Raw genomic sequence first — 12,437 nt, forward strand, 5'->3', positions numbered from 1 at the left:
GGCTTGTTAGCCAGCCTGCTGGGGATTGCTTAATGTGCTTCCCAGTCCCTGGAGAGTTGAGATATAACTGCTAAGTAACCACATGGTAGTAATAGACTAAGTGAACCTGATCTCTATTTGCAATCGGTTTTAGTTGCAGAGGTGAAAAGCTTATGCTTTTTTGTACCTTTCTGCCTGTAACCACTTCTGGTTTTTTCTTTTTTTTCTTTTCAGCCCCACTCGGTCTGTCACTCTGTCACTCGTGACAACCTGAGGTTTGTAAGGAGCTTTACAAAAGCTATTAGCGTCGCTGCCTCTCCTGCAGCTTTGTACCCCGATACTTCTTCCTCTCTGCCCTTAGAGTCAGGCACAGGTTTGCCACTCTGTATAATATCTAATGTGATTAGGGTCTTGTGCCATGGTTGGGTTCCTAGGTTTTGCTCAGACTATACAATATCTATTAATGAAGCCATTGTTAAAACCCGTGTTCAGATACTGACAGGAAATGGTGAGGGCTAGTGATGATCAGGCACAAACTCTCCCTACGAGGCTGTGAGACCCTGCACGGTGTCTGGTCACCACGACTAATTGCTCTTGGATCTGCCTGTATAAATTAGTTCGAGTTTGGTTTGTAATAAAGGCAGTAAAATTGCCAAGGCAGCTGACATTGACCTCACCGGAGTAGCTGAAGTGTGATGTAATCTCGGATGCAGACTCCCCCTTCCATCATGTTTAGTAGCCCTGTGTCCAGAACAGTGCTGAGTGGGTATAAGGAAAAAACCCCGGCACTACTGCTGTTGCTGGGGCTTGCTTTATCCTGTGGTTGGGCAGGGAGCTGCGTTTTGGTTTTGAAGATAGTTGGGCTGTGTGGTGCACACAGGGCTGTGGGTTGACAGACCAATAAAATAATCCCTGGCTTTAGAGTAGTCCAATATGCAGAATATATTTTTCCATTTTCAGCACATTTACTTAAATCCTGTAGCAGTAGATAACAGGCATGCGCTCAGAATATATATGCCTGTAGCATCTTATATACATACATATTTACATTTATTAGTATATAATTGAAAACCCAAAAAATATTTTTCCAGTAACAGGCCTTTTATTGCTTAGTCAGTAAAATGGCAGAGTTATGATTTGTGCTTCCCTGTCTTGACTGTATACATCGAGAAATGGAAATAATGATGGGGCTGTGGCTCAAACATGGGATTTCACAGTGAGAATGGCTTGGCTGTTGCTCAGATTTTCTTTGTGACCTCCAGAAAGTAATTTTTAACCTCTTAACTTCCACTTTGTTGCCTGTACAGTATGACTGCTAGTGCAAAGGGACTGTGCTGGGGTTTTGTAAGCAGGTAGGTCTTTTTAAAATTCCTGATTCATCCAAGCATCATGCACTGCAGTCATCCAGTGGACAGAATATCTTCTTCTGCATTAACTCTGTACAATACGAATTTTTACTTAAGGCCTCCAAATATGTACCCTCCCATGTCCCTGTCCCATCCCCTCCCCCTCCCCAAAATAGCTGTTGGGCATGGTGATTGAAGCAAGGACCAATAGTTGATTTTTAATCCTTCTTTCTTTTTTTCCTTCCACCCTTCCTAGGATGCAGTGGCTTTAATCCAGGATGAACGAATGCTACTATGATAAGCGCATGGACTTTTTCTATAACAAGACAAACACTGACACAGTAGATGAGTGGACAGGGCCAAAGCTTATTGTTGTTCTGTGTTTTGGGACATTTTTCTGCCTCTTCATTTTCATTTCAAATTCACTCGTCATAGCAGCTGTGGTCAAGAACAAGAGGTTTCATTTTCCCTTTTACTATCTCCTGGCCAACTTAGCTGCTGCAGACTTTTTTGCTGGAATTGCCTATGTCTTCTTGATGTTCAACACCGGCCCAGTGTCTAAGACATTAACTGTTAACCGCTGGTTTTTGCGTCAGGGTCTTCTGGACACCAGCCTGACAGCTTCCCTGGTGAATCTCCTCGTCATAGCTGTTGAGCGGCACATGTCGATAATGCGGATGAAGATCCACAGTAATCTCACGAAGAAGAGAGTCACCTTTTTAATGATATCAATTTGGGCCATTGCTATTTTCATGGGTGCTGTTCCTTCCCTGGGTTGGAACTGCCTCTGTGACATTACTGCCTGCTCATCCCTGGCACCTATTTACAGCAGAAGTTACCTGGTGTTCTGGAGTGTCTTAAACCTAGTCGTCTTCTTCATTATGGTGGTGGTTTACATAAGAATCTACATGTACGTCCAGAGGAAAACTAACGTCTTGTCTTCGCACACTAGTGGATCGATTAGCCGTAGGAGAACTCCTGTGAAGCTTATGAAAACTGTCATGACTCTCTTAGGTAAGAGACTGCAAATCATGGTGTGCAAGGCTAGCAGTGCCAATGAATGGGTTTGTGTGTTGGTTTGGTTTTGCTTGGATGCTTGGTTTGGTGTTTGTTTTTTTTTAACACTTACCAAACTTTTAAGTGTTGGAGGCATTTAGACTTCTTTGTGCTTTAGATAGTGAAATAAGTGTTGCACCATACAGAAATGCAAAGTAGAGGACTGGTCAACACAGAGTAGAAAAGTGTCTCTATTTTGTAGGCAGCTTGTTACAAACCACAAATTATCTACAGTTTTTTTTTGGGGGGTGGGGGGAGAATACAAAATCACTTTGGAGGAAGGCTTGTGAAGATTCACTACTACCTAGTAGAACATTTTCAAAATAATGTTCTTTAATATCTGCACAAGGCCATAAATCCTATGGCTGGATGTGGATAGTTTTCTTTGCACTTCTTCGTTTTGGCTGTTTCCTAAACATATGAACTTCTTCCCCTGGGAAATGTACCTTCCCTGCCAAAGGGAGAGGATGCCTGGTGGGTCTGTGACTTTGACAGAGATTTGCTTTGCAAGGGGAGAGTTCACCTTCATTCTGTGAAGATTACATAGTGCAAAATACTTTCAGCTGATGATACAGTATGGCCTTGGATCTCTAGGTCATAACATGAGATTTGACCTGGATTCTGCCCTAGAGACACTGTTGATATTTGGGCAGCTTAGATCAGTTCATCAGCTAGTTGTGATGTAGCTGCTTATTGAATTAGAGATGCACAGAGCGGATGATTGATTGTTGGAACAAAATGCTAGCTGTAGCTGTCAATTTTCCCCAGGAAGATTTGAATCTGAGCGAGATGTTTTCTGGAAGCCAGGCATCACGCGAGTGTGGCTCCTGCAGCTTGCTGTGGTGTGGGACTGTGGGGACACCGGGACACTTGTGAAGCTGGGCTTGGGTGGTGGGGGACTCTAAAACCACAAATATGGCTTTACTTTTCTGACAACTGTTCTGATGTTCTATGAGCCAGCACAAGAAAGCTGGAGCTTTTGGGAAAGCTGGTGTCCATGTATACCTGGGACACAGTTGTGTTGGACTGCAGCATGGTAGTAGTAGAGAGCTCTGGGCGAAAAGTGTCACTTTTCATGGAGGTAGGAGTTGCCGGGGTAGGAAGTTCAGGCTGAGGACACTTTCTGCCCTTTGCAATCTATGGATGCTGTTTGCACAGTCTAGTATCTGGTTCTCTCTTTTTTTTTTTTTTTTTTTTTTTTCCCTCCCGTGAAATAATAGTGCTGTAGTACACAATGCCTTTGTCTACCAAATGATGGTTTAGAAGCTGAGATCAGTTAAACGTTACAGTGCCTGACCTTGGAAAAGAAAATGGACTGATGGTTCAAGCAAGTACAAGGTTCTCACTCCTGTGTCTTCTGAAGTTGGCTTGTCCACTGCCAGAGTCTTTCCCTTCTAAATACCTCCCCAGTTGTCCTTCCTTTTTTCCCCTTGATTTTATGGCACCTATAGAGAGACAATGTCGTGGTTGTTCCTGTCCCCGCCTTGACTTGCAGGGGCCAGATTCGATCTTTTGCCCCACCTGAAGCTCTTGTGCAGTGAAACTTAAGCCATCCACCTGGAAGGAGAAAATCCCTGCAGAAAAACTCTGAATTGTTCCAAATATGATCCTGCCCTAATGCATAAACACCAGGTAGACTGTAGTTAACTGCTGCATTGGAAAGAGACAAAAAAGAAAGGCACTTTTAAAAAGCAGCTCTCTGGGCATTTCTATTGAAGGCAGAACTGCAGGCTGCTTTTTGGGAAGTCACATAAAAATAAATCATCATGCATAGCCTTGTCTAATGTGTATGTATATTTATATAGTTAATATTACTTTAGTTCTGTATAAACTGAAGTTGGAGGGTGCCGAGTGAGTGTTGGAATAACACTGTTAGCTCTTGGTGCCACCTGTACCATATTTGCAGGTCGGAGCAGAGAGGTGGTCTGCGTGCCGGGGAGGACATTGGAGCTGGAAGGACAGTGACGGTGGGTGCCATTTGCACATCCCTCATGGCCCTTTAGCCTGTGGCAGGTCTTCAGTGCTCACCATGGCTGTGCTGCTGTGTGGAAATAAAACCCACTTTAAACTTCATTTCCAACTTATTCTTTCTTTTACTAGGGAGAGGGGCCTTAGGACTGTGGGCCGATTTAAAGATCGGTGTTACCTTTCTCTTACTCGCAGAATAAGGCTTTTCAGCCACCGGATTAAACTATAATTCAGGCAAAGCATTTAATGGTATTGTGTGCTGGGCCGGGCAAATTTAACTTAGAAAGTCTGAGTGCTACTTTAGAGATTGTAGTTTTGTATATTTACTTTGTCAGTCAGAAACAAAACCAAAACAGAGCCTGCTTCCACATAAGTCGAGTTAGTGCATGTGTTGCTGTATGCAAGATCTACCCCAGACTCCTGTGTCAGAGGAAGTGTATCTTGGCATATTCATGTCAATTCTCCAAATTTTGACTCGGAGAGGCTTTTTATAAACATGTATTTCTAGGAATGATAATTTATTTTTTAAAACAGTTTGAAATGTGCATTCCTGGCCAAGTCATTCATGCACACTGTGCAAAATGTATTAGAAACTGAATAGCACATTTTCTGGGCTTTCCAGTTACCGAAGGAGTCACCAAGTGATCAAAGTGATTCCTCCAAAATTCTGCTTACGTCCACTGATGCAACAACCTGCAGCTATACGCAGCATGTGGATTTTGCCCAAGGCAGTTATTTTTAATGGCTTGTTCCAGAACATCTGAAAACCCTTTGGAGTACATGCCTGATACAGTCTAAACCAGCACAGATCTTAACTAAAAGCAATTCCAAGATGCTCTGTTGCTGGATGAAGCATAATGAGAACCAGAGTTCTCGTTAACCCAACGTGCTCTGTTGGTTTCATGGGAGGTTCAGGACAAAATCTGCTGCCCCGCTGCTGTGTGGAAGGAAGCTGCATGTAGCTGGGTGCTGCTGGCATGCTGTTCCTCCCGTCTGCCTCCACCTCCCTTCTTGGGGAGGCTGGGCCTGTGGCTGGCTGCCCCTCCAGCAGAACATCACTGTTCTCTGGGTGTTCTTCTCCTGTGGTTCTACAGTTAAGAGCTGGGGGAATCGGGGTTTCAGTGTGACCTCATGGATTCACGGTGATCATAGCTGCAGGTGGCTTTTTGCACCATGCTTTGGGCTTGGATGGCCCCTTCCAGAGGCTGGGATCAGGTCCCTGTCATCTGCCTTTTTCTACCATAACCCCTGAAATGGTCCATCACAGGATAGGAGCAAGGCTTTCCCTTTGGCGTGCTAAACCGCAGGAAGTTATCTCGTTGAAACTGGAAAATGTGAAACCTAGCAAAAGGGGCTAAAATCCTCTTAGTCTGACCTTGTGGCATAGTCCTAGCTAAGTCTGTGACTCTAGCTCTGAAGAAGGGTGACTGCAGGTATGTGATTTTCAGGTGGTGTGTATGTGGTAGCTCATTTGAACTTGGCAGTGAGATTCCTGCTGAAATAGCAGCTTTGGGGTAGATGATTTTCAGTTTCAGTGAATTTATAGTTTAATTGGTAACTTGCTGTTTTAAGTCGGGCGCACATGTGGCAAAGGCAACTGGAAGCTACTGCACTTTTTTCCTCAGCATTGGCATGTTCAGGGACAGCTTTGATGTGCAGTTTTATGACATGATGCTGCCAAAGCATTAGTAGTGCTTCCAGGTACACAAGAATTCATTTTCAAGCAGAGATGATGTAATCAACAATAAAATAATCCATGTTTAAATCTAATGGAAAATCCTCAAACTAACCTTGAGGCATTGTGACACCTGATGTCCCATAATCTGGTGGGAAGACTCAGAGCTGTTCTTCTGATCCATGTTGCAGCCAGGCTATATTTCATGTCACTTCTGTGAATTTTAGGGATTCCAAGAAATTAAGTGCTTTTTGGAGTGTGGCACTTTGTCAGGGAGAGGAGCTCCTACCAGATAAAATGTCTGCAAACAAGAAAATCTCCAAAGGGCCGAGACAAAGGTATATATTTATGCTTAACCATGGTTCCCTCTGAAAGCTCTGCGGTAAAAATAGCAAAATCCGAGCAAGGCTGCGAGCCTGAGCCATGCCTCACTGTCATCTCTGCGGAGCTGAGAGCAGGGTGTGAATCTCTTGTGTTGTCTCCATACACAGCAAAATGTATTTTTGATGGAGTCAAAGCAACAGCCCCACGAAAGCATTAGCCAGTAACTCCGACATTGTCACTGCGTTGTCCCCTGTCCTTGTCTGCAGTTGTGGGGCAGGGGAAATGTGCAGAGAGATGTCTGCAGATGTCTTTTATCTTCTTGTGCTGGGTTAACAGTTGGACTCGATGATCTTAAAGGTCCTTTCCAACCAAAACGATTCTATGATTCCCTTACTTTTGCCACTGAAACCTTTTAGGGTTTTGCCTGTAGAGGTAGACAGGGATATATACTGGGAGTTCACGGACTAATCCTGTCTGCAGTCTTGGGGTTTTGTTTGAAGGAGAGGTTTCTGTGTCTTTGGTTAAACGTGGCTTTAGGGTCTGTTTCCTCTCCTGCTGACTTCCATGAAAGAAGGGTTGGACCTTGCAAGCTTTGTGGTACAAGTAGTCAAAATGCTTTCAGTGCTTTTTCTAAGGAGGGTTTGTTACTGTCATAATTTCTGCATGGAACTGGTGTGTTGGTGACTTTGCCAGTGACCTTTGGTGGCTAGTGAAAGCTCTCTGTCCAAATACTTAACAAGACACTCAACTAGACACAGTATTGTAGTCTGGGTAGTCTGGTTCCAGTGCTTGTTAAAACGGGTGGGATTTGCTGGTGAACCCCAGGGCAATAAATCAGTACAGTGTTTTCTCCATTGTAGACTGTAAGAGACAGTTGGTGTCACAATTGCTTAGTCAGCATGCTGGAGCCAAACCAGTGTGTAGTATAGAGACTGACCAGAGAAAACAAGTGGTGTGGTAGCAGCTTTGCAGCTCCTGATGCCAGTGGAGGAGTGTTACTGATGTTAACTAGTATCTCAAGGAGTGTTACTGATGTTAACTAGTATCTCAAAACTAACACTGTGAAATTAGTACTTAGTATCACAAAAATCTTGGTACAGCAGAGTAGAAAGTGCAGTTTCTGATGGAGGTGGTCTTATGCTTTTCTATTCTGTACAGTATTGCCTGGAACATAGTAAATCAGTTGGCTGAATTTTGTCTGGACTGCAGGAGCATAGATTTGCAGCAAGATCTGTGATACTTTGTCCTGGATACATTTTTCAGCAATCCTAATGCTTACTAAGTCACATGAATTCACTTTATATACCATTATGGCCTGCCCATTAGATGGGCACAGTGTCCATTAAAACCCTTGATGGGGAGAAGCATCCAGTGCTGCTGAAACCAGCCCGTGTGCACAGCCCAGCGGATGGGATGCCCGAGGTGCCGCCGAGTCCTGGCTCCGGCGCTGCCCTGGTCCTGCTGTGAGCCGCGCTGCCCTCCCTGCTTGCACAGCTCAGATATGGCAAGACCAGCTTTAAAAAAATGAGCTGGACTTGCTTTCGCTACCAAAGTTGTTGAATAGATACCAACACCCCTAGGAGAGCATTTCAGCATGTAGCTGCTATCATCCTTATTTGTTTGATTATTTTTTCTAAGCCCAAAAAAGGGGAAACTCTGTTATAAACGATTGGAATTTCCTCAGTACGTTGTTCAAACTGCGACTGTTGTGCAGAGTTGTAATTTTCTATTTCTGTATGTCAGACAGCAATTGTGGCTTGTGCTAAGTTAGTATTATCATGCATATGGCTACTTCTTCCTAGGGCTTGAGGAGATGGATGACTGGCGGTGCTGGAGGGGGCAGGAGGGCACATGGGGCAGCTCAGGGCCCCTCCCAAGCTCATGGTCGAGGGCTGCGTTTGGTTGTGATGTTCCCCCTCCCCACCAGTCCTGCCCACACCTGTGCCTTGATGGTGGGGATGTGTGGTAACATGGAAAGATGCAAACACAATACTGTGGGATTTATGCTTTCTTCATGTTGTCTTCACTCTAAGATCTCTTCTCCCTTATTCCCTCTTTCTTTTTTTTTTTTTTTTTTTGAGGGGCTGGTAGCAGAGGAGTGTGTTGTCCTACTTTGTCCCTTTCAGCTTTTATTATCACCTTGTGTCTCACTTCTTCCTCCCAGGGGCTGTTGTCATACCTGCCTCGTGGCTGGAACATGAGGACAGCTCTGCTGCTCCTGGGCTTGTCCTGTGGTTTCTTGCTATGTTTTGGGGAGAAGCCTCTCTTGCAGAGCTTTCTTGTTCCCCCATCACTGCACTCTAACTTCCTTATCCTTTTTGTCTTTTTTTTTTTTCCTCTTTATTCTGTTATTTGCTTCGTTTCTTTGCCCTGACTGCTACATCCTTTGGTTCATCTTTGCTAACTCATTTATTTGTTTCTTTCTTTTAATTTACAATCAAATTTGTTTCCTGGATCTGAATTGTTGGGTCTCAAGTACCCAGCACGCACAGCCTGGGAGGGAGCTGTGGAGGGAGGTGAGCTGCTGCTCCAGCTGGGGAACCGGCAGTGCTTGTGTGTCGCAGACAACGGCGTGCATCCTACACTAGCTGTGGGGTTTCCAGCCAGGATGTGTTTACATTATGTGACTCTTGTTTTATGAATTGGGCAACGTGCCCATAGCTCTGCAGAGTCAGCAGTAGTGTGGCAGAAGACATGTCTCTTCTTTGAATCATACTGTGGCAGCGGTGGAAGTGGGCCACCTGGTATCTTCTCCTTCAGCATACGAGAGAGAGATGAAGGGAGGAACTCTGTGTTTAGAGCGCCAGTTCTCTGCTTGTTAATGCTCCAGAGCTCTTGTTTATTTGTCAGCATGGACAAATCACTGTTGTGATGACCTTTCCTCACTTATGTTTGAGCTGATGCTGTCAGCAGCTGGATTCTTGCTCCCTGCAGCCTTCTGAGAGCTGCCCTGCCTTGTGCTTAGGGATTGGCAGAGAAGCTGTAGTAGATATAATTTTGCTACTGTCATTAGAATTTTGCCCTCTCCTGCTTTTATCATTTCTGTGTAGAATTTTGATGAACACAATCATCTTGTAAGATGCAAAACCCCGCCAAACCCCTAGCAGTTTTAAGTCTTTTTTTTTTTTTCTTTTGGTCTCCTTTATTTCTAGGTGCCTTTGTTGTCTGCTGGACCCCTGGCCTGGTTGTCCTGCTGCTCGATGGTCTGAACTGCACCTACTGTGGGATTCAGAATGTTAAAAGATGGTTTCTTCTCCTGGCCCTATTGAACTCTGTCATGAATCCCATAATTTATTCATACAAAGATGATGAGATGTGGGGTACCATGAAGAGGATGATTTGCTGCTCCTCTGAGGACAAGAGCCAGGACAGACACTCATCACGGATCCCCTCGACAGTTCTCTGCAAGAGCACGGATACCTCGGGGCACTACATCGAAGACGGCATTATTCAAGGGACAATTTGTGGAAAAGGAGATCTTAGTGACAAAGGAAACTCCTGAGCTATTCAAGGGACCGACTTGGCTGGAAAAGGAGAGGGGGAAGGGGAGAGGTTTCGTAAGAGAAGATTGACTGGCAAAGCTAGTAAACAATATATCCACTTTGTTCCAGAGCCTAAACTCCAGTGTTAACAAAAGTTCTTATAAATAATTGCCTGATGGAAAAACACTTTGTAATGAAGAAAACTTTCTGTGCTGCTGTCTTTCTCCTTTTTTTCTTTTAAGTACATGAAATTGTTTTTTCATGTGAATGGAATAAATACATCTCAGAGACGACTTGTGCATGGAAACAAAATATAAGCAATGTAGTGAGACCCTGCTTAAGCTCCTACAGAGAGAGTAAACCTGCCTCACTGTGCAGGCTTGGCATTCATTGAGTATTTATGCTTTGAACAGTTTCTGTGCATCTTGAGGGAGGATCATCAGCTTGGTTGGACAGAATTGTGACCTGTTTTCTTGGTTTATGAAGTTCATGAAATAGTTCATGCTTACCTGCTCTCTTCCTCCTCCTTATCTTGCTTTCAAAATAGGTAGTTTGATGGTTTATTAAAGCTATGCCAGAAACCTGGCTGTGATGGGAAGCCCAGACCAGACACCAGTGTGCCTGAGTATGTCCGACCGTGGATTGTCGGGATCTGAGAGTACAAAAAGCACAAAAGCCATTACTACTTCCTTGGTGGGGTGTATGCTGCAAGGAGATAGATTGCACTCTCTGCTGCTGGTGTGTAGGCAGGTGTTGAGGGAGGATTAGCAGAAGAGCAGTGTGGCTGTGTTCAGTATGCTCATTTCTTACTTCCCTAGATAACATCATCTTCGACTGCTATGCCATTGAGAGAAATTAAATCCAAAACTCTGTTTTAAGAGGGCAAACTTCTAAGGGAAGTTTAAATATACATATATACAGGTTCAATCAAGCTATTTAAAACATAAATTACTTTACAGGAAAACAGCCTGAAACAACATAAACCCCTACAAGAGTACAGTGTGCATTGATTGTCTGACCTTGTCTGGACCACATTTAACCTCTGATTTGCAAGCAGATCTTACTGGAAGGTACTTGAAAAAGAGACCATGAAACAGCAAGCAATGAAGAGCTTTCAGCATTGTGACTCATCAAGTCTAGTGTTGATGCAGCCACAGCCCAAAAAGCTGAAGTTTTGACTTATGGAGTATGCTCTAATGGAGGATCCAGCAATTTAAAGCTCTAGCTTTTTAAATTTAAGTTTTTAAATTTAAACTTTTAAATTAAAAATGGGAATGTAGATTTCTCAGTACTCTAAAAACCTGGCTCCTGCTGTCTGGTTTCAACTGCAGTGAGCTCCCTGCTACCCATCTTAATTTCAAGAGGAGTTACCTGGGTTGTGTCATAAAAAAAGTCTGATCCCTGGTATTAAAGCAAGCGACCACGACCAGAGGTCACTTTGGAAAGTTTTGGAAGCTTTGACCACTTGGAATTGTTGGAGACCACCACCAAGAGCATTATTATATGAGGCTGAAAGGTAACAATCAGCTGTGGTTTGGGCAAATTCTTCCTTTGGTGCAACTTGCACGTGGATATCTGGACTGTGTTGGTCAAAGCAGAACCAGCCCTTGGATCAAAGGCCAAGTTGCAGTTTTTTAGAAGTCACTGGGGGATTTCTTGGCAGGCCTTGGCTTATGAACACAGCAAGCCCCTGTTCAGAGAGCTCTCCCATAACACGTTACCTGGTAGGGATATGGCCTAACATTTCAAGGTAGATGCTGTATCTGAGTAATGCTAAAAAGGTTTACACATGTGTCTTGCCATTATAATGCAATGTTCTTGTGCAAATACTACTTCATTAGTTTGGTGTTTTGAAAAGTATGTAAAGTGGTGCTTTCTAGAGCTGGTGGCATTGCAAAGGCATAGCATGCAAATGTTCCTGTCTCTACAGCTACCTGCATGCACAGTTTGTGTTAACTAGGCTGAAGCTCCGTGTACAAACCTAACGGAAAATAAAATGCTACTTCAAAATAAAATACTTGTTTTGTTTCCTGCTTGGATGGCAATTGAACATTACCTGGCACTACAGTCAGCAATAAATGGCTGCTGTTACTCTTACTCGTTTCCACAGATCTATCCAAGCTAAAACTGATCAAGCTGCAGATAAAAATGAAGATGGGGAAACGTTGTTTCATGTTACTATGGGACAGTGGGGGGGGAGAGATGTTTTAATAAAATTTTCATGTTTACTAGCAACACGAGGCAGGGTAATACTTGGTTGAATCAGGCCCCGAAGAGAGCTTGGATGAAGATCTGGAACATCGGCAGCACTGGAGAAAACACTAGGTCTCTCCTGCAGAGCTTGGGATTCGGATGGCAAAATAACTACACGTGGGGGATTTTTGCAGGTAAGCAGGAAAAGGTGACTCCTGTAAAGGTAAAGGACTGGTTTGTTTGTAGACTATCTCATACAGTGGACTCCTGGTCTGGATTAAGATCTGAGAGGTATTATCAATCATTCTGCTACAAGTAAGTGGGAGGATTTGAGGTCTGTACTCTTATTCCTTCTCATTAAAAAAACAAAAAGCCAACAAAACAAACCCCAAAACAAACAAACCAGCCCCCAAA

At 43.8% G+C, this 12,437-nt stretch overlaps 1 protein-coding gene across 1 annotated transcript; it reads left to right on the plus strand.

The window, feature by feature from the left end:
• The first annotated feature begins 1,603 nt into the window (after positions 1-1,603).
• Positions 1,604-9,850, plus strand: LPAR3 (lysophosphatidic acid receptor 3). The gene is made up of 2 exons (XM_068406896.1): positions 1,604-2,339; positions 9,501-9,850. The coding sequence occupies exons 1-2, from the start codon at positions 1,604-1,606 to the stop codon at positions 9,848-9,850; spliced, it is 1,086 nt and encodes a 361-aa protein (XP_068262997.1).
• The last annotated feature ends 2,587 nt before the right edge of the window (positions 9,851-12,437 follow it).

The sequence above is a fragment of the Nyctibius grandis genome, chromosome 8, assembly GCF_013368605.1.
Source record: "Nyctibius grandis isolate bNycGra1 chromosome 8, bNycGra1.pri, whole genome shotgun sequence".
Lineage (NCBI taxonomy): Eukaryota > Metazoa > Chordata > Aves > Nyctibiiformes > Nyctibiidae > Nyctibius > Nyctibius grandis.